Source organism: Vipera ursinii, assembly GCF_947247035.1.
Source record: "Vipera ursinii genome assembly, chromosome: Z".
Taxonomy (NCBI): domain Eukaryota; kingdom Metazoa; phylum Chordata; class Lepidosauria; order Squamata; family Viperidae; genus Vipera; species Vipera ursinii.
The window spans coordinates 103,181,215-103,202,356 of NC_139517.1; the positions used below are offsets into that span (position 1 = coordinate 103,181,215).

A 21,142-nucleotide genomic window follows, 5' to 3' on the forward strand; every position below is an offset into this window, starting at 1 on the left:
TTAAAACAGTTACTTTACATAATCTTCATTTAAAGTTATTTTCATTCACTTTAGAAAAATTCTCTAGATAAAATACTTAACCTGGTATCAATTGTACTTTTATAACAATTTAAGTTTAGATTTCCTTTCTTTATAGTAAACCAGAAATCTTTAATATCTGTTTACAATTGAGAGTATTAACTCTATTATTCTACAAATGAAAAGGAATGTGCAAAATGCAAGATTTTACATAAAAATATTTTCTGACATAGTATTAATAACATTTGTATAATAGTAGCACTTCAAAGTAGGCTAGATCAAGAAATAGAATCTACAAAAATAATGGAACTCTACTGATAAAGGCTTTAATGGAAATGCATTCAGTGAAAGGTGGGATAGTTATGTCATTATTTTAATGAGCCAAACCCAATTTTAAAGATATATTTTGAAACCAACAATTTCTTTTGGGCTTTGGGACAAATAAAAACATAGCAATTTTTAGACTATTTTACTAGTTGCTATAAATTGCTGTTATTATATTAACACATAAACCATGGCTTGCTTACAAAGCACCAAAGTTAAACATCACAACAAATCAAATTCAAAAAAACTGCATTTTTGTTCCAAAGACCCTGGACTATTTTCTGTTCTTCTGTCATATGATTGCTGTAAATATTTTCAACAAGATAAGTTGAATTTAATTTAGGAAGAGTCTATTCAATCTGCAAAAATAAGCTTGATTGATTGTGAACTGGGTTACATATACAGTAGTGGCCAAAACTGTGGAAACCTTTTGGGAACAGTGTACAGTAGAAATGCCACCTTTGGTTAAGTTTCCACCAATTTTTCTTCTAATTTCTTTATAACTGTAGCCTTGTTCACTTAATAATACTATTTTACATCGCTTTCTGGGCAACCAGTCAACTCTTTGCACCATTACTTTAATTTTATTACGTTTTACAAGCTCAGTAAATGAAAGAACAAAAAAACCCAACTACTTGATAGCGATCACATAACCACTGATAAATGTCTTCCTCTCCGCTTCAATACATGACATCAATAACTGAATCCTACTGTGATCTGATTGGCTCATTGCCAAAACTAGATGACACCTGATTGGCTCTCTAAACACTCATGCTCATTGGCTACAATCAGATGAAGGAAAGCTACCTGATATCAACCTAAGCAAGTTGTGCTTCCTTTTTCTCGTTATTTGGCTATAACTTTTCATAGAATACAGTACGGATAATTGAACAAACTCTGTTGTATTACATTCTTGATTAAATTATCTTTCCATTGATATACAATTTTATGCTACTACTCCAAAAAAGTGGTGTTATTAGCCATCAAACCTCAAAAATACTTTTCCCAAAAGGTTTCCACAATTTTGGCCAGCACTATAACCCAAGGAAGTAGGCAAGCAGGCAAATAAATAAATAAAAATATCATAGGTTAAACATGAAAAGAGAAAAGTAAGCTAGCACTCAAAGCTGTGATTTTCTTTGTTTGATTAAACTGAGACTATATTTTCTAATTTCCAGAGTAGTGAAAATTATGTTTGTCCAGATATACTCTCACTGAATTCATGGCAGTTGATTCTGAGGATTAGATTAAAGTCTAATTTACAGTAAGTAATCCTCTGTAAAGGATTCTTGATATATTCATATTTACTTTCCAGTTCCTATTCAAAATTAAAAACTTACCCTAGTTTCAAGCTGATGATTTAGCAAAAAAAAATCACTTCTTTATTTACTTTCCAATATTCTCCAAGTACATCCACAAATGTTTTCTTATTTCTTAATGAAAATAAGGAGGAAAATATTTTCCTTCCAACATTTTCTTCCTTACACATTTACTCTTTTATTGCAAATTCCAGACTCTTTCTTTAGAGCTCACAATCTTGATGCTTCTTTGATCTTTACACTGTCTCATGTAATCTACTTCTCTTGCAAAAAGCTTTAAGTTATTTTTTCCCATTTACTCCTGCTTTTTCCTTAAAGGCAACTCCTTTGTACTGCTGGACATAGAATCCAATGAGCCTCTTATTTGAAGCCTCTTTGATGCTTTCTTTTCTAAATATGTTTGCACAAAAATAAATTTCTCTCTCTTTGATGGCATTGGTTCCATGTAAAGATTCACAGACTATAGATATAAGGCACCTTTCTCATTACAATTTACAACTGCCTTGGTTCAAACATAACCTAGAGCAGGGGTCCTCAACCTGTGAGCTGTGGGCCACTACCAGGCCACATGAGTGGCTGGCTAATGCATGCATGTTCACATAGCTTCACTCATGCAAACATTGCCTTGAGCGTTGTGGGTGTTTGTGGCCCCTCTCACATGAGCCTCTCCACAAGTGTAGCAGGCCCCTCCCATCTAGTTCTCTCAGGTGATTTCTTTAAATTACTATTGTGTGTGGTTGCTAAAAGAAAATGAAAGCAGTTCTTGGCTCTTAAAATCTTCCCTTCCACACCTTAGTTACAAGAGACCAAATATATTTATTGGTATCACAGCAAACCATTGTTTATTGTTAAACTTCTTCCAAATAGTCTTAGTTTTTTTGAGCAACTTTTTCTCCTGCGCCTTCCCATGAAAACCTGAATATATCCAAACAGCTCGATAACTTCAATTATGCAAATGGCCCATGTATGTTATAAATCAGGAATGAATATTTGCACTGAGTAATTTTCAATTTCCTCCCCATTCTTCTCGTCAGGACCTTATTTAGCCATGGTCTCTGTATAACAATGGATTATTTGAAAAGTTGATAACACAAATTAAGCTAAAATTGCCAGATTGGAACATAATGGGATTTAATACAGTCCAGAAACTTTAAATCAAAACTGATGTCTTACAAAAGAGAGCAGACTGAAATAATTTAAATTGAAATACTGGTATGATATTTCCTTGTCTCAACTTCTTCCATTTCTTTTCAGGTCTTAATGAACAGTGAATACTTTTACATAAAAAGACATAGTTCTTCCTTTGTTCTTTAGAATCACATATTTAAACAATCATTTCCTTAATTTGCTCATTTTTTTATATTTTGCATTTCACAGAGTTTGCTCCATCAAAAGTGATTGTCTACGCTGTCCAAAAAAGCAACCTTCTCCTCAGTATCTTTAATCCATGGATATACTACTTTTTTCAACCTAAGGAGAGCTTCAGCCATTGAACAATATGTCAAGACTTGCTCTCTAAAGCAAATATGTTTTTAGAACTTTATTCCTTTTTTATTCTTCATTTTTATTATTTTATTCTCCATTTAATGGACTAATATAGGAGAGAAGGGTATCCCTTTTTCCTGATTGTCCATTAAATCAGATACTGCTGATCCATCAAATCAGATGATTTCAGCAATACACATCAATTACATTATGCCAGTCTGGAAATTAACAATGATTTGAAGGTGGATTCTTAATAATAATAATAATAATAATAATAATAATAATAATAATAATAATAATAATAATAATAATAATAATAATAATAATAATAAGAAGAAGAAGAAGAAGAAGAAGAAGAAGAAAAAGAAAAAGAAGAAGAAGAAGAAGAAGAAGAAGAAGAAGAAGAAGAAGAAGAAGAAGAAGAAGAAGAAGAAGAAGAAGAAGAAGAAGAAGTTGGAAGGGACCTTGGAGGTCATCTAGTCCAACCCCCTGTTCAGGCAGGAAACCCTATACCATTTCAGACAAATGGCTGGCCAGTCTCTTCTTAAAAACTTCCAGTGTTGGAGCATTCATCACTTCTGGAGGCAGGTTGTTCCACTGGATAGTTTTTCTAACCGTCTATTCTATAAAAGTATGTTGTACTGATATCAAAATACTAAAGTTAAACTATATTTTATTTATTTTTTTATTCTTCATTCTTCTGCATTCACAAATGCAGAGATATCCATTCCAATTCTGATAAAAATGATACATGCAGATAGTCCTCGACTCACAACCATTTCTTGGCGACCATTTGAAGTTACAATAGCACTGAAAAAATGACTGGGCTGCGTGAGTGGTTGGCCAGTGCATGTATGCATGTGTGTGCACAGCCCCACTCAAAAGAAAATCGCTGTGAGTGTCATGGGTGTTTGCGGTTCCTCTCGCATGAGCGTTGCCAAACGAGTCACAGGTATTTGCAGCCACACTTGTGCGAGCATTGCCTTGAGTTTTGCAGACATTTGCAAACCGACGTGCGAGTGCTCACATTGATGTGAGCATCACGGGTACTTGCAACCCCACTCACGGTCCCAGTCACGTGAGCAACAAATGCATTTACCTCCTTACAAAACCATCCCTTCTTTCCTCTCGTCTCCTGCTCTGGGCTGCCAACCCCAAACTCTGACATAGTCACTAGCTGCCACTTGAGAGCTTAAACAATAGGAAAAGTAGATTTTCTTCAACTAAACAAATAATTAATCAGATAAATATATAGAACACCTACTGTTATGAATCAACTTATTTTAAAATGTAACCAATAATTTAGACATATAATTGCTTTCCTCAAACCTTACAGATTTGACTATATATTTTAATCATATGTGTACCATAGTATTATGTGCTCCTTTCTATAATTTTATTGTTATCCATTCTATGCCACATGCTAAATAAATAAAGAAATCATTTTTAATTTTCTATCCCTGTTTTTCTGTATTTACAAAAAATCTTGTAAGTAACCTTTTAACAATTTAAATCTTTGTGTGTTTTCATGTGTGTGTTTGTTCTTTTCTTTAGGGCAGTGGTGGCACACCTATGGCACGTGTGCCAGAGGTGGCACTCAGAGCCCTCTCTCTGGGCACGCACACCGTCACCCCAGTAGAGTTCACCAGAGTAGCAAGTATGTGGCGTTTGCAAGCGACTGGGCAGGAAGTGAGCGAGCAAGTGGCATTGGCCCCCTGGGGATGCCCTGGAGATGGCGAGGGACTGGTCCCTGCCACCCTGGCCATGCCCACCCAGTCTGCCGTGACCACTGCAGCTGTGACCAGCCAGCAGCCATGCCCACCCAGTGGGCCACCTCCCCCCGCTCCCCCTGAGAGCACCACAATGCTGATGCGGCCCTGGCACTTTGCAATAAATAAGTGGGTTTTGGATTGCAGTTTGGGCACTCGGTGTCTAAAAGGTTCGCCATCACTGCTTTAGGGAGTTGTCTGCATTTTCTGCACTAATTTTAGCAAGATATAATATTACACTTTACTGCATAATGACGAAATGCATCTTTTTAACAAGGACAAAGAAAACAGGCAAGTTTTGACAAGGCAACTGTTAGAAATTTTAACACTCTGACAGTTCTTTTATTTGCCTCCTTCTGACTTCTTCTAAATTTATTATCTTTGAGAAACTGGAATAAAGCATAAAACAGTGAGGTGATGTCAAGTCCAAGTAAAAGCCACAATTTTTTTCTTGCTTTTTCAGGGGAAAAAAAAGGTTATAATCTAGATTATAATTGGTAATTGGTATTCTTGATTTTTTTTAAAAAAAGGTTGAATGAATTTGATATATGAGATCCTTGCATATGAAGCAAATAACCAAGGTTAAACATATTAAATACCTACATGATTGCAGAGCCACTTTCTAAGAAACAGTCACATTAATTTAGATCTGGTAAAGGGTAAAGTTATTATAAAACTATTATTCGGTAATGGGTTAGCTAAAAGAACATTTAAGCTAAGATATGTGGAAATAATTTTTTTGGTCAAAAAGGCAACCATTTATTATAGCAGATTACTAATCTGCCGCTTAGTAGTTCATAGACTGAAAATATCAAGAAAAAGCAGAGAAACTCAATTTTGCTTTCTGACTTTCTAAATGGTAAAGTGATGTCAGATGTTCTCCTATATTGAAATATTTTGCCTAAAACAAGATTATTTCCAAAAAGCAAGACTTGCACCTAAGCATTTGTCTTTGTGATTAATAATTTGAGACTAGTTTCCAGTCATTTCAGAATTCCACTTTTGATTTTTGTATACGTGAACATGCTTATGAAAATGAATTGCCTCAATAAGAAGCAAGTTACTACCCTCATACCTATTTGGTTCTGCGGTAACCAATTCTCATTTTAGTCTTCAAGTTTCTGCCGCTGCTTTCAAATATGGTTCATATGAAAAGAATTTAATGTAGCTACCACCTGAGCATAACTCTGCTATTAGGGCATTAATGTTATTTATTTATTTGTGTGGGTGAGACTTACAGTTGCTTTCACATAAACATAAATAATCTTTAGCTGTCATTTCCAAATAGTTAATTGAATACAATAGTTAATCACTACAACAAAAACAGATATTAATTACTAATGTTTAACATTATTTTCCTCAATGCATTCTTCTATATAGCATAGATCTGATTAGAGTGAGAATTTTATGTATAAACCTGTAGGTCACAAAATTAATTCAAGTGAAAAGTACCATGAAGTTTATGTAATTTGCTATATGCCAACCCTTAAAGTTAGGCAAAGTCAAGAAACAGATACCACAACATCCTGTAATGCTACTTTATTGTTTTATAATAACAGAATCTTGAATGCTTGTCCAATTTTCTCTCTATCTGCTATTATGTTAAACAAAATCAGGAGAGTGTTATTATGAGCCTCTTTCTCTGATTTGCTTCCATCTCTGTAATGTATACTATAGTCTTGCTTAACAATTATTCAACATTATGACAGACTACCAAAAAAGCTACTACCTGTCCTCAAAGATACAATTGCCACTCCCAACCACATTATTATTGTGATTGCATATTAGGCGCTTGGCAACTGACTCAAAAGAGAATTGCAGCATCCCATGCTCACATGATGATAATTTGTAACATTTTTTGCCGTTTTCCAAAAGAAAAGGGCAAACCCCCGCCCACCTAGGACATATGTTGGATTTACTTAAAATGACCATATGGCTCACTTAATGAATGCAGGGACTCAGACCCGAACCGCCTCCAGGCAACGGGACATCACATCGAGGGCATCACTGGGGTGGTTTGGGGTGGAGATGAAAAGCTGGGTATCATCAGCATATTGATGATACCCAACCCCAAAACCACAAATGATCTCACCCAGTGGCTTCATATAGATGTTGAACAGAAGAGGCGAGAGGACCGACCCCTGAGGAACTCCACAAACAAGAGGCCTCAAGGCCGACCTTTGCCCTCCTGCCAGCACCGACTGTGAACGTCCCAGGAGGTAGGAGGAGAACCACTGCAAAACAGTGCCTCCCACTCCCAACCCCCTGAGACGCTGCAGTAAGATACCATGGTCGATGGTATTGAAAGCCGCTGAGAGGTCTAATAGGACTAGGACAGAGGAGCAACCCCTGTCCTGAGCTCGCCAGAGATCATTCACCAGCGCGACCAATGCCGTCTCCGTGCTGTACCCGGGCCTGAAGCCCGATTGGTACGGGTCCAGATAATCAGCTTCCTCCAGGAACAGAGGGAGCTGATGCGCCACCACGCTCTCAAACAACCTTCACAAGAAAGCGAAGGTTGGAGACCGGACGATAGTTGTTCAAAATAGCCGGGTCCAGGACAGGCTTCTTGAGGAGGGCTATCACCACCGCCTCCTTCAAGGCGGCAGAAAAGCTACCCTCACTCAAAGAAGCAGTTATCACTGCCTGGAGCCAGCCTCGTGTCCTCTCCCGAGCCGCATAAACCAGCCAGGAGGGGCACGGGTCCAATAAACATGTGGTGGAGCTCAGCCTCCTCATGATCCTGTCCACATCTTCCGGAGTCACAGAATCGAACTCTTCCCAGATAACATCACCAAGACTGCCCATGTCACCATTATCATTATCATCATTATCAGAAAGGTTTGTACCTGAAAACTTGCAACTAATCTGTTTTTTTTTTTTAATCCCATTTATATCCCGCCCTTCTCTGAAGACTCAGGGCGGCTTACAATTTTAAGCACAAACCAATGTGCTTAGCAATAGCCTTCATTCTATGTATATGCCTGCTTATTAGGGCTTTCGCCCCCCCCCCAAGCGGCATTATTACAAAGTCAGCTTATTGCCCCCAACAATCTGGGTCCTCATTTTACCTACCTCGGAAGGATGGAAGGCTGAGTCAACCTTGAGCCTGGTGGGATGTGAACCTGCACTAATTGCAGGCAGCTGGTGTTACTTAAGGAGGCATTAGCCTACTGCTCCACCAAGGCTCTTTTTTGCATGGCATATTTCAGTTTAATAATTTAATACCAGGAATTCTGATATTCCTGATATTATTTTTCTTAAACAAAAAAATAGCAACTACAGAAACATACAACTTCTTTGTCCAGAATCTCTTTTCCAATCTATATTCCATCTTAGCCAAAAAGTCATGCCAGTTTCTGTGAAACTGTTGACTTTCTCTTACCATATAACCCATCATATCTAGATATCTCACAAAATATTTTGTGCTATATCAGATTTATTCTTTTACCTGGGACCTCTGATTCCATCTTCTTAATCCCTTTACAGCTATTTTTATAATAGTCTGAGAAAAATAATTTTTATCAATTATAGTGCCTAAATCTGGAGAATATATTAATTATCTCTCTCTTTCCACATTCTAGAGTCTTTTCTATTACTTTTCTCAGCATGACATGTGGTTGCTGAATCTACTGACCTTGCAAAAATGACATGTTTTAACCCAACCAAGGGCAGAAATATAAGTGCCTTATTTCCTTCTATTTAGTCATCCTCCATTTCTTTCAACTTCTTATATTTTCTGAATATTTAGTATCAGTGAACTATCCCTTCAAATGATCTGACTTCTTTCTCCAAAATGCCCAAGTGCTTCTCAAGTGAGAGAGCTTGAATCAATTCAGTATATCAACTGAATTGTCATTTCTGCTACTGAATTTATATCCCTTTAGGACTAATCTTGATTTTTCTGGTGGCTTTCAGTACGTGGAAAAATGATAGGAATTCTGTTTGGCAGTCACGGGGCACTGAATTATATATGTAAATCAGAAGCTTAGTTAATATCCCTACACAAGAATTTTCTGTAAGATCAGAATTAGCCAAGACATATTTTGATATGGAAATAAAATTACATCTGTCACCTCTCTCTCATTTGACAAATATCAACAACTCAAAACAATAATATTTTGACAAGGATTTAATAGTGCTCAGAAATTCAGCTCATACAAATGTAAAGGATAAACACAGGGCTGTTTCTTTCTAGTTCTAAATATGGCAGTTAAGCTACTCAATTTGGACTATAATTCATCTGTCAAACAAATGCAAGGGCAAAGCAACCACTAACTTGTAAGTCACTGAGACTATTTATTGCTTTCAAAACATTTTGTAATCTTTCTGCATTTTTAATAAAGAAATTCAGAAGCTCATCTGAGTAAAAAAAGAACTTATTTTCCTATATGTATATAAAATGGGACCATTTCTTCTTACAAAAAAAAAGACAAAAATCAGATAGGGCTTTCCAGATTTGAATTATAGATTGATTGATTGATTAATATTTCTGATTACGTGCTATGTTATGTTATGACATGACATCAATGATGTTTAACAAAGAGGTAATTCAAGTATTAGCAAAAAGAATTAAACTGGAATATATATCAAATGTCTTACTGCAGCTTGTCGGTGAGTATTGGAGAGTATTCCATGAATCTTCACCTTATCTTTTTCCATTTTATCAATGTTTACCCACAAATCACGGCTGGAAGAATCAAATGGGCCATATGTCCTTGAAGTGTAATAATTGTGATCCATGTCTTCCTGGAGGGAGAAAAATAAAAACATAGATTTGATGTTAATTTTCAGTCTTTTTGAAATATTTAGAAACAGATGCCAAACTCTTATTTCCTTCATCACATAGATTCTTCTTTTTCTTCTTCATCATCATCAATATCACTTTAGCCATTGTCTATCCCAGGGGTAGACAACCTTGGCTCTTTTATGACTCGTGGAATGGCTCAGGAATTCTGGGAGTTGAAGTCCATGAATCATAAAAGAGCCAAGGTTGCTTACTCCTGCACTATCCACTTCAGGATGAAGGCCTTTCTGCATGTTTCCAACCAATATGATCCTGAGCTTTCTTTTGCCAATTGGGCCTGCAATACTTGCTGATGTCATCAATTTATTTTGTTTTAGTCTCTTTCATGGATGCTTTTTTTGTCAAACGGATCAATAGATTAAGAAAAGAAAAATAAACAACAGAGAATTGAACGCTGGAAAAGAACAAACACCCTACTCAGGGCTTTTTTCCTCATAGAATGCTCAGAACGGAGTTCCCGCACCTTTTTTGGATGGAACCTTGTAGGGTAGGCAAGGCGGGTTGTATGACGTGTGAGTTCCGGCACCTTTTTCTTTTACAAAAAAGCACTGACCCTACTTGTGATTTTATAAATGTTTTTACAATCTAAAATTTTGAATTAACTGCAATTACATATACAGAAAAATGTGGCTTTGGATTAAGAAATACAGTAATTGATAAATCTTAACTGAAATATTTTGTTTTAATATAGATGACAGTTTTTTCCTCTATTTATGCTATATTTTAAATAACATTTAAATTGTGATATTATAGACATGTTGGGCCATTTCTTTGTTATTGTTCAAATATTTGTAGCAAAGTGGGATTGCCATTCCCAGTTTTATCTGCCTATCCAATTGTTGTGTATTAAACAGTTACTGTTGTGTGCTTAAACAAGTTCCCATCTCTCACAAGTTCATGAGGAGAAAACGCGGCAGCCCGCTGACAGCTGTCAAACGGACTGCTGCTCACCACCACGCAGGCACGGCGACCGGCTGACTATGACAGCTGTCAAAGCGGCTGCGCAGGCGCAGGTCAATGACAGCTGTCAGGTTGCCGGGGGCTGCGCATGTGCAGTAGCGACCAAGCTGTCAAATGTTACCAGCTGGTCGAAGGCGCAGCTCATTGACAGCTCGCGGCTGTCAACAGCTAGCCGCGCCTGATTGGCCGCTGCCATGCGGCGGGAGAACACCGCACTGTTATTGGTTATCGCTTGTACAAGTTTGTGTATAAATAGCAGGGAGTCCCGGCGGTGTTTTTAAGCCGGTGCTTCCCCTTAATAAACACCTGAGAACCGTGCCTGCTGTCTCCTGGTCTTGCCTCATGCCAATCTACCAATAATATCAGGCAGAGCAGATTCTCTATTGCTCTTATGGAAAATATCACCCAAAAAGACCAAGAGGTCTTCTCAACTGCTGCCATTATTCCCTCAGAAATACATATGATTGCTACTATTGATTTCTAGAAAGGCCATCAGTATTTGACCATTCCAGCTGGCCCAGCTTTAGGGATATTGCATTTTTCTCTAACTTTTTACTTGTTTGATGTAATTGATATTCCTAGATAGATTCCAAGGTACGGCATAAATTTTCATGGACAAGATCGCTATTTTGCAATTTCTGTATTTTAAGAATCACAACCAAAGTGCATGTGTCTTACACATAACATTTGGACATTCATATGTCAATTTAAAAAGTTTGGGCATTTGTGTGTGTGTTTTTGTATTTCCTATATACATATATTATCCATCATTGGTCTTTTTAAAGAACCAAAATAAGTCAGGAAATCTGCAGTAAATCATTGCTTTTATAGGTACTCCTCAGCTTACTACAGCAATAAGGACTGAAATTGCTGTCCCTAAGTGACACAATCGTAATCTGACTGTGTTGTTTAGCAGTAGCAGTTCAAGAAGTCCCAGTGACTGCGGTTAACCAAGGACCATGCTTAATGTTGAAGGCCCCATGTGATTGTGACTTCTGACTTCCTGACAGCTTTCCCACTGATTTATGGTATAGAATGATGGAAATCTGTGGCCACTGTGATAGCCAGAACTCTGAGGACCAGTTGCAAATACCAGTATTTAGTTCACCAAATAAATGGGCATAACCTACAGACTATCTATCCTGTACAGGCTAATGTGCTGTAGCAATTTCAAACAATGAAATACCAACTTACAAAACAAGTATCAGAGTATGCAAAATAAGTTGACATTTTGAAATCTATTGTAGAATGAAATTTGCATTTTGGTGAGCAGGATAAGTACGTAATGCAGGCCTTTGACTGGTGTCATCAATTGCTCAAATTTCTTCATTTTGTTTGAAAATTCACCAAAAGTTCAAACTAACAAACAAAAGCATCCCACCACTATATTACAGAAATGATAGTGCAAACTTCTTCAACTTGATGTCTGACTGTAAAAATTACTAAGCTCTATCCATATTATTTTCCATTCTCAAATATGATTTAGTAATAAGATTTCTGAAAATTTTCTAAGAATCAATTGCAGTACAAAACCCAGGTAATACATATTTTGACACACACAGTGACCTCAATAAAACTTTAGCATCTGCTTTTTGAGAAGCAATTGCTTCACCCTTTAGATATATCATTCTGATGCTAGTTGAAGACTTTTGTGGAAGACAGGGAACTGAATAAGTTTCTCATGGACAATGCTCATGGATTTATTTTCAAATTTCTTTTCTTGCAATCTTTCTTGGACTAATTCCATCACCATACAACATGTGGATATAATGCAAAGAAGCAGTATGATCTGGCAGGGCATGGAGAAACGCTGTGCTATGTACAGTGCAGACAATATAGTTTAAATGTAAGAGAGACCGTAATAAAAATACAAATATTTAAAATTATCTTGGCAACTTATATCAAGATAATCATAATTAGTTTGCCTGTTAGTCTATTCTCTCTCTTCTCTTTGCAAAAATAAGAGCAGCATTAATCTGCTCTAAGATATTGAGAAAAAGTTGATGCAGAATAAAAAGAGACTTTTTCTTCTTTATGCTTCTTTCATTTTTGACATTTATATCTCCAGGTGATTACCACTAATATTGTAAGTTGTACTCAACAATACCTCATATTAGGATGAATAGCAAGCTGAATCTGCCAATGATATAGTTATAATGTGAATTTTATTCTACACTAGTTTTTTGAGATATAGCTTTTTCATTCTTGCCTTTTAGATGAACAACCTAAAACACATAATTCCAAAAGAAGCATATAAAAACCATGTAATTTCATTTCATATGAATAGTATGCTTCAAAAATAGATTAGTTAACAATACAATGAATGTTTCTTTAATTTCCCTTTGAGATAGGCATAGAATTTGATTTATATTCCTCCCCAAATGCTGGCAGATAAACATTGTTTAATAAAATGTTTGGTTCTGTTATTAAAATTCTCAGAATCCTTAAGTATCAAATTGCATTTTGATGCTAGAAATCAAGTATCAAATCAATCATACTCAAATAAAAAAGATACAGTACAGGTAATCCTTGACTTACAACAGTTTGTATAGGGACTGTTCAAAGTTACAACAGCCTGAGAAAGTGACTTAATGCTGTTTTTCACAATTACGACCGTTGCAGTTTCCCCATGGTCACATGATCAAAATTCAGACACTTGGCAATTGACATGTATTTATGATGGTTGCAGTGTCCTGGGTTATGCAATCACCTTTCACAACCTTCTGACAAGCAAAGTCAATGGGGGAAGCCAGATTCCCTTAAAAATATATTACTAAGTTAATAACTGCAGACAATTATTGTCTCACAATTGGGCTCAATTGTGGTCTTAAGCTGAGGACTAGCTGTATTCATAAAAGTTAACTAATGCAGGGTAACAAAAACAGAAAGTAATAAGTTTGAGTTGGAATAGTAATAGAGGATATCCTAGAGCAGGGGTCCCCAACCCCCAGTCTGTGGATTAGTAGCGGGCTGCGGCATGCCAACAATTGATCCACACAAAGAAGTAAAGCCCCATCTGCAGGATACAGGCAGCACACAAAAACATGCATCCTCCGGTCCGTGGAAAAACCTCTTTCCATGGAACTGATCCCTGGCTCCCAAAAAGTCGGGGACCTCTGTCCTAGAGGTTAGATTGTTTTAATTGCCTACAAACGAAACTAAATCTTCAGTAACTTTCTTGTTAAAAAAAAGATAAAATGTAAACAAAACAATGTCAGGCTTAAGTTGCACATTTTTCTTATTGTTTCATGAAGCAGAAAGACCTACCTAGAAATCCAAGAGCTAAACTCTCAATACCTCAAAGTTAAATAATCCAGGCTGCAGTTGAAGCAAGAAGTGAAGGATTGTAAAAAGATGATGAACCACATTCAGTTCTCAGTTGTATTTAGAAACTGTTGATTTGAGCATGTGAACCTGGCTTGTTTTGTCTTAATTTTCAAAAGTATTTTCCAACAGTTTACGTCTGCTGCTACTAGGGCCACCATTGCTCTCTAATAATAATGAAAGGTTCAGGGATGTATTTCCAAATTTCCTGTTCCTTCAGAGGCAATGCAAGAGTTTCCAGAGTAGGTAATTCTTTAATTCATAAAGAGTGGTATTAACCATTCAGAACCATATCCTAAAGAATGATTTGAGCTGTGTTCCTGAGTATCCATATTCTTCAAGGATGTAGTGCTCTCTGTACCATAACCTGTAGATTATCATTTGGCAGTGACAAAAAGGTAGCCTTCTTGCAGTTGGTCTTCTCTTTTGTGAAACAACATGTCTTCTATATAAGTAATCACATTCTATTATGCTTTAACTGTCTCTTAAAATCCATGTCAATGTTAGTCTTCCTGAGCCATTAACTCTCCCTAGCATCTCTCTTTTCATGGTGGGCTTTATTCTGTATCTTTCTATGATTATTAGAAACAGTTTTTAAAAAATGAAAACTAGCCTAGGAAATCAGCAAATTAACAAAGTCAACATATAAATAAAACTGCTATAATTACTCATTTTAAAATGAGCTTTATTTCACTAAACACGGAGCCAGTAAATAAGCTATTGGTCTGAGGATGAAACCACTAAAGCAATAACTAAAAAACAACTCAATAGAAGTAACTATGAGAGGGATCTCTGAGTCCTAGTGGACAACCACTTAAATATGAGCCAGCAGTGTGCTGCAGCTACTCAAAATACCAATGCAGTCCTAGGCTGCATTAACAGAGGGATAGAATCAAGATCACATGAAGTGTTACTACGACTTTATAATGCCTTGGTAAGACCACATTTGGAATCCAATTTTGGTTACTATAATATGAAAAAGATGTTGAGAATCTAGAAAGATTGCAAAGAAGAGCAAACAAAATGATTGTAGAATTGGAGGCTAAAACATATGAAGAACAGTTGCAGGAATTGATCATGTCTAGGATTAGAGGTGACATAATAGCAGTGTTCCAATATTTGAGAGGCTGCCACAAAGAAGAGGGGGTCAACCTATTCTCCAAATCACCTGACAGCAGGATAAGAAGCAATGGATAAAAACTAATCAAGAAGAGAAGCAACCTAGAACTAAGGAGACATTTTCTGACAGTAAGAAAAATTAACTAGTGGAATGGCTTGCCTCCAGAAATTGTCGGTGCTTTATCACTCAGGATTTTTAAGATATTGGACAGCAGTTTGTCTGAAATTATATATGGTCTCCAGCTTGGATGGGGTGTTGGACTGAAGGACACCTGGGGTCCCTTCCAGCTCTATTAATCTGTTGTTCTTTCTGTGATCCTGTGTATCTGTCCCATCAAGTCCAAAAGAAAGTCTGGAATGGTGTAGGGGCTTGGACTAGAAGACCTTCAAGGCCTCTTCCAACCTTATTATTCTAAGAATTAATCACTACAGAGTTATTAAGAAATCAAAGGGTGATGTAACTTCTATAAGAAAATAATTGAACAATACCCTTAAACAGCAATGTTTCAGGTTTTCATTCTTTACTATACCATTTATCACTTAAATGATAGATGCATACAATATACAATAATGTGAAAGAAAAGGGTAAAATGTTTCTTGTTCTTAGACTTTCCCCCATTGCTAAATTGTATTTTAGAATAAGAATGAAGAACTTATATCTGTCCATGTGTGGACCACCATAAACAGATGTGCTTGATTTCTGTTGGTGGTAGGAGTTGATTTCCCACATCTCCAGAGTAATAACTTCCTTACAGTTTACAACAACAAAATACATAAAAAATTCTTAAGAATTAAAACATGTCCAATTAAAAACAGGTTAAAAATATAATTCAAGTTAAAATCCAATCAAAACAAAAAAGTCAGTCCAACCACCACTAAATGTCTATTAGAATAGCACTGTTTTTACAGCTGTATGAAAAGTACAAAGTCAAAGGAGAATGATCTACTTTTCACTCTGGAATATTTACTTCTAGGAAATTATGAATAATCTCCAAAATTGCTGAACTGGTCTATTTTAAGCTACGTGCAAGTAATAGATTAACAGTTTAGATTTTGAACCTATAAGTAAGAGATGTATTCATATTTCCTCATGTATAGTATTAGTCAGAAACAAATGTCCTACTTTATCTGTGTTCCTGATTTTATTTTTCATCATGATTCATATTCATGTTGCCTTCTGATTTTAATCTGTTTGGCTTCAGATCATAACATTATCATCCTCACTAAAATTGCAATAAGCCCAGGGGGCCAAAGAAATGCAATTTTTCTGTCCTCTCTTTACTGCCTTGTTTTGGGACTTGAGGGTCAATCAAGCATTAAACTGCAGTGACAGCACTTCAATAAAGTCTTTGGATTGTGTAATCCTATCTACTCAGACTGACCAACTATTATCTTGACCTCTTTTAGTCCAGAATGCTTTGTAATATTCCCTCTCCAAAAGGATCTTGGGTTTTTCCCCCTTATGTCTAACCCGTAGTGCAGCATTCAAGTAGTGATAATTGTAGTGAGTAATTGTGATCTAAACTACATTTCAGTTTGGGACACATAGATCTCATAGATTTATTATGAGTGAAATTCTATTGTAAAACATATTTCTCACATAGAAGACTCTTAGATCAGCTATATATATTATTAAAGATCTTCGAAACAATACAATGCTGTTGAAAAATGGTACTGTATAAAGTGTTCATATGTTAGAGTGCTGGAAAGTGTCTCTTCGAAGATAGCTAAACTTTTAGCAGCCACAACAGAAAGAGACAAACAGCTAAAGGGCTGAGGCAGAAGATTTGACATCTGCTCTTATGTTGTAGTAAAACCTGTAAGCAACTCTGATAGCTTATGATGTCCAAAGCTTCTTAACTGACATGCACAGAGACAATATGAAAATGCAGAGTTCTTTTAAAAAAAAGTCTTAACTTTTTTCACTTGGATTAAATTTCTTATCATTTTGACTTAAATAACAAACTGAAAAGAAGCATGGAGACTTCTGAGTATTTTCATGCATTTACAGCTGAGTTATGGTCTATAAGCATTGTCCATACTGCTACCTACTCCATATCAACTTTATGTTAGAGCAGCAGACTACAGAAAACAGAAGAGCAGATCCAGGGGCAGAGTTTATATTACATACATATTTATATATTTACTTCCTGTCTTTATAATTTTAATAAATAACTTAATGTGGTGAATATAATAGCCCTTTCTTCACCTCTGTGAGGTGATCTGAGCTGAAGAATATTAACTGGCTCAAACTACGGTAATCCAACTGGCTTTTATGCCTGAAGTGTGATTACAACTCACAATCTCCTGATTTCTAACTTGGGTGCCTTAGCCACTAGAGCAAACTGGTTTTCAACCGTTATTAGTTCCAAATTTAGCACTGCAATTGCACAAAATCTAGCACTGCCTAGTTTCAACCTGGGTTGGGTATATTCAATGGCTTATTGTTTTGTATGAACATAGCCAATGCAAAGGACTAGATTTTCCATTACTTAAATACACTTATTTTGCATACAAGGCAACAATATACAGTACTTTTAATTGATGCAGTATGAAAAAGCATGCACCTCACTGAAGATGAAAATTGGGCATGTCATGATGAAAGGAGTCACCTCACTATGCCCCAAGAATGAAACGGAGCTATAATTCAAACATATGTGGAAAATATTAGGCTGAAGAAATCCATTTCAGATCAAGTATAACCTTTAGCATAGCATCCAAATGTTATGATACGTTTTTCATTATCTCACTGATAATTCTCAAAGCATTAACTCAAAGTTAAATTGCATTTAATACAATGATTTAATTTATATCATGTAATTGAATTCCAAACAACACCTTCATGATGGATGCCCAACATTCATGGTTTAAAATATTACAACCCTTTCATGATCATACACTAAAAATTGTCATAAATAATAAGACTTCTAAAATGAGAAAGATATTCAAATCAGGCAATGAGAAAGTTTGACAAAGATTACATCTTCACACAATTTTCTTTCCTACAACCAAATGTGTAGATTAATTAGTAGAAGCTTGCAAGAGTATGATGTCACATAAAAGTTTATTTCCAGTCTCAAATTATGTTTATCATGTTTTTGAGTTTATTGGGGGGGTTGTATTGTATTTATTCCTTTCTGGTTTTATTTAGCTTTACATGGAACCCAAATTCACAAATATTGATAGAGTTTTACGTATTTTTAAATTACACTAAATAAATCTATTGGCTAAATATGCACATGGAGGACAGAAAGTAATAACAGCATATGAAAATTCTTCTTGAAGGTGTCAAGTAGCAGGGCATGTTACTAGAAAAATAAAAGAAGCTGACATTCCTTGAAACATGAGCCATTTTGAGAGGAATGTTGATGTAGGAAGCAGCACTTTTTCTTTTTTTTTATTTAAAAAGTTTTACAATACATTTTGACTTTAATCCCCCCCTCCCCCACCCCTATCCAACCCTCCCTATCCCTCTCCCCATTCCCTCCTCCCCCCCGACTTCCCAGAGCTAAATACAGGGTATAAAATCAAAAAACAAACATAAACACCCCTATGTTATCAACAATAAACTATAAATTCTATCTCTCTCTAGCTCATATAAAATGAGTACAAACAATATTAATATTACAAATAAAGTAAAAAAGAAAAAGAGGAAAACAGAAAAAGAGCTTTACTCAAAATAAATTTTCTTAATCCCAGTCCTTATTCATATTAATTTCAAAAAAAAGAAAAGAAAAAAAACGTTCACCTGCTATTTGCATTCTCCCACCTTTCTCTAATTTCCAAACAAATTCTCAGTTACGCGCCAAAAGCGCCTATCTCTGTTAATCTTAATAATCTCCGACCAAACTAAACTATGATCAAAAATAGTTCTTGCATGTATCACACCAAATGTCTCGCAGTTCCAAATCATCCTTAAGTTCAAATAAAAGTTCAAATAAAAAGAGTATATAAAAAAAAGATTTAGGCAATCTCTAAGACAACTTGTTGTTAATTAGGAGCTTACATACCCATTCTTAGTTCAACACATACTTTAAGTCCATAACCCTAATATACTTTTCTAGCAAGCAAATAACATCAATCTTAAATTGTGTAAAATATTAAAAAAAAAACTTTCTTTCTCCTCTATAATAATTTTACTCCATTGACATTCTAATCTAAAAATTTAATCAGCAATCTTAGCGCCCCAAAACTTTTGGAGCACCTCTGTCATGACCCCCAAAACTTCTTTAGACCGCTCTCCTCCCACATCTTCACTGTAAGCACACTTTGAAGATTCCATAACTTTCTGGTCTTGCTCTTGCTCTCGTCTCGCTCTTCTTAGGGCGGCATGCGTCATCTTCTGGCCTCCTGCAGCAACCGATGAGACTGTGACTTGATCCCCTCCAACACCATTGTCCTCTGTCTGTCTATCTGCAACATCTTGAAGCTTTCCCACACCGTATCCTTTTGCAGCTTCCAAAAATGATAGGGGGGTTGCTTTTAACACATTACTATAAAAATCACGTGCCTGAGCCACAGTAACCAAACGATGTCTTTTACCTTCGTGCGTCGCCACCAATCCAACTGGAATCTCCCATCTAAACTTAATATCACGTTTCTTAAGTTCCTGTACTAGAAATGCAAAATCTTTCCTTCTCCTTAGGATCTTCGGAGGGATCTCTTTTAAAACCAAAACTTCTTGCTCAGCCACTACCAAATTAGTATCATAAGCAGCTTGAATGACTTCATCTCTAATTACTCTCTTTGTAAAATAGACCACCACATCTCTGGGTAACTTCCTCTGTCTTGCAATCCATGAATTTACACGAAAAACTTTGTCCATATTTCCCTCAATTTCAGATGCTGACTGGCCCAGTACCCCTTCCAGAGCCTCAGAAATCAGCTGCTTTAAATCTTCTTTACCATTCTCCTTTAAACCCCTAATTCTAATAGCATACTGCATCTGATTATACTGAACAAGGCTCAATTCTTCGTCCATTTTATCCCTTATATTTTCATTTTCTAATACCTTTGCTTCTAATATAGAGTTCTTTTGACTGAGATCCTCCACTTTTATATCCAGCTGTAGCACACATTCAGCTACGGATTCTAGACAAGATGTCCACCCTCATTGCTTCTCTTCCATCTTCTTCTCCAATTTCTCCATTTTCTCCTCCATTTTCTCCTCCAGCTTTTTCAACTTTTCATCCATCATATCAGACATCAATTGTGCATGCTTTCCAAGAGCGTTTTGTAAATCCTTAAGCGTCAATACCGGGGGAGATGCAGGAGGAAGCAAAGCTTGCAATGAGGTCTCTTGCACCAGGGAAGACCCCGCATTCCGAAGAGCTTTAGAAGTTTTAGCCGCCATCTTCCCCCACTTTCACTTATTACGCACTTTCACTTTAAAGCTATAAAATCCATTGAGCTAGAGAGTAAAAATAAAGAGTCCACTTCACCTTGACCTCCTGTACCGCTCTGCCTGCATCTTGATAATCAAAAGTATTTCCTTTTGCTGCAAAGGGATCTGGAGAAGGAGAAGGAGAACATCAAGAGGATGAAACAGAGGAAAATGGTGCTGGAGGAGATCAAGCTATAACTTCTTTGGATGATCCTAGAGAGCAAAGGGTAACGCGTGCTGCTTTAAAAAGAGCAAAGAAAATAAAAGAACAAGACCAGCAAAAGTCTTCAGAATCTTCACAACGTACTCATAGCCAAGCAGTGGGAGGAGCACGGCCTAAAGAAGATAGTCCTATCAAAGCAGTGCTTCAAGAGCTTTGGGAGGATATGCATGGCAACTAAATTTTTGACTTGGAACGTTAATGGACTAAATTCACCACAGAAGAGAAAGAAAGTTTTTCAATATTTAAAACAATTCAAGATAGATGTTATATGTTTGCAAGAAACGCATATTAAGGCTATGGACCAAAAGTTTTTATTGAACTCAAGACTGGGTACGCACTTTGTTGCCTCTGCAATGAATAAGAAAAATGGAGTGGTTGTTTATATTAAAAGTGCCATAACAGCGGACTTAA

General features: G+C 36.3%; 1 protein-coding gene across 1 annotated transcript in view; it reads right to left on the minus strand.

The window, feature by feature from the left end:
- PLXDC2 (plexin domain containing 2) overlaps positions 1–21,142 on the minus strand; it is a gene marked incomplete at both ends in the record, with an annotated part of 289,409 nt that overhangs the window by 83,426 nt on the left and 184,841 nt on the right. Inside the window, one exon of the mRNA XM_083377986.1 lies at positions 9,518–9,664. Within this exon, the coding sequence (XP_083234112.1) occupies positions 9,518–9,664 (147 nt within the window). The remainder of the gene's footprint in view (positions 1–9,517; positions 9,665–21,142) is intronic.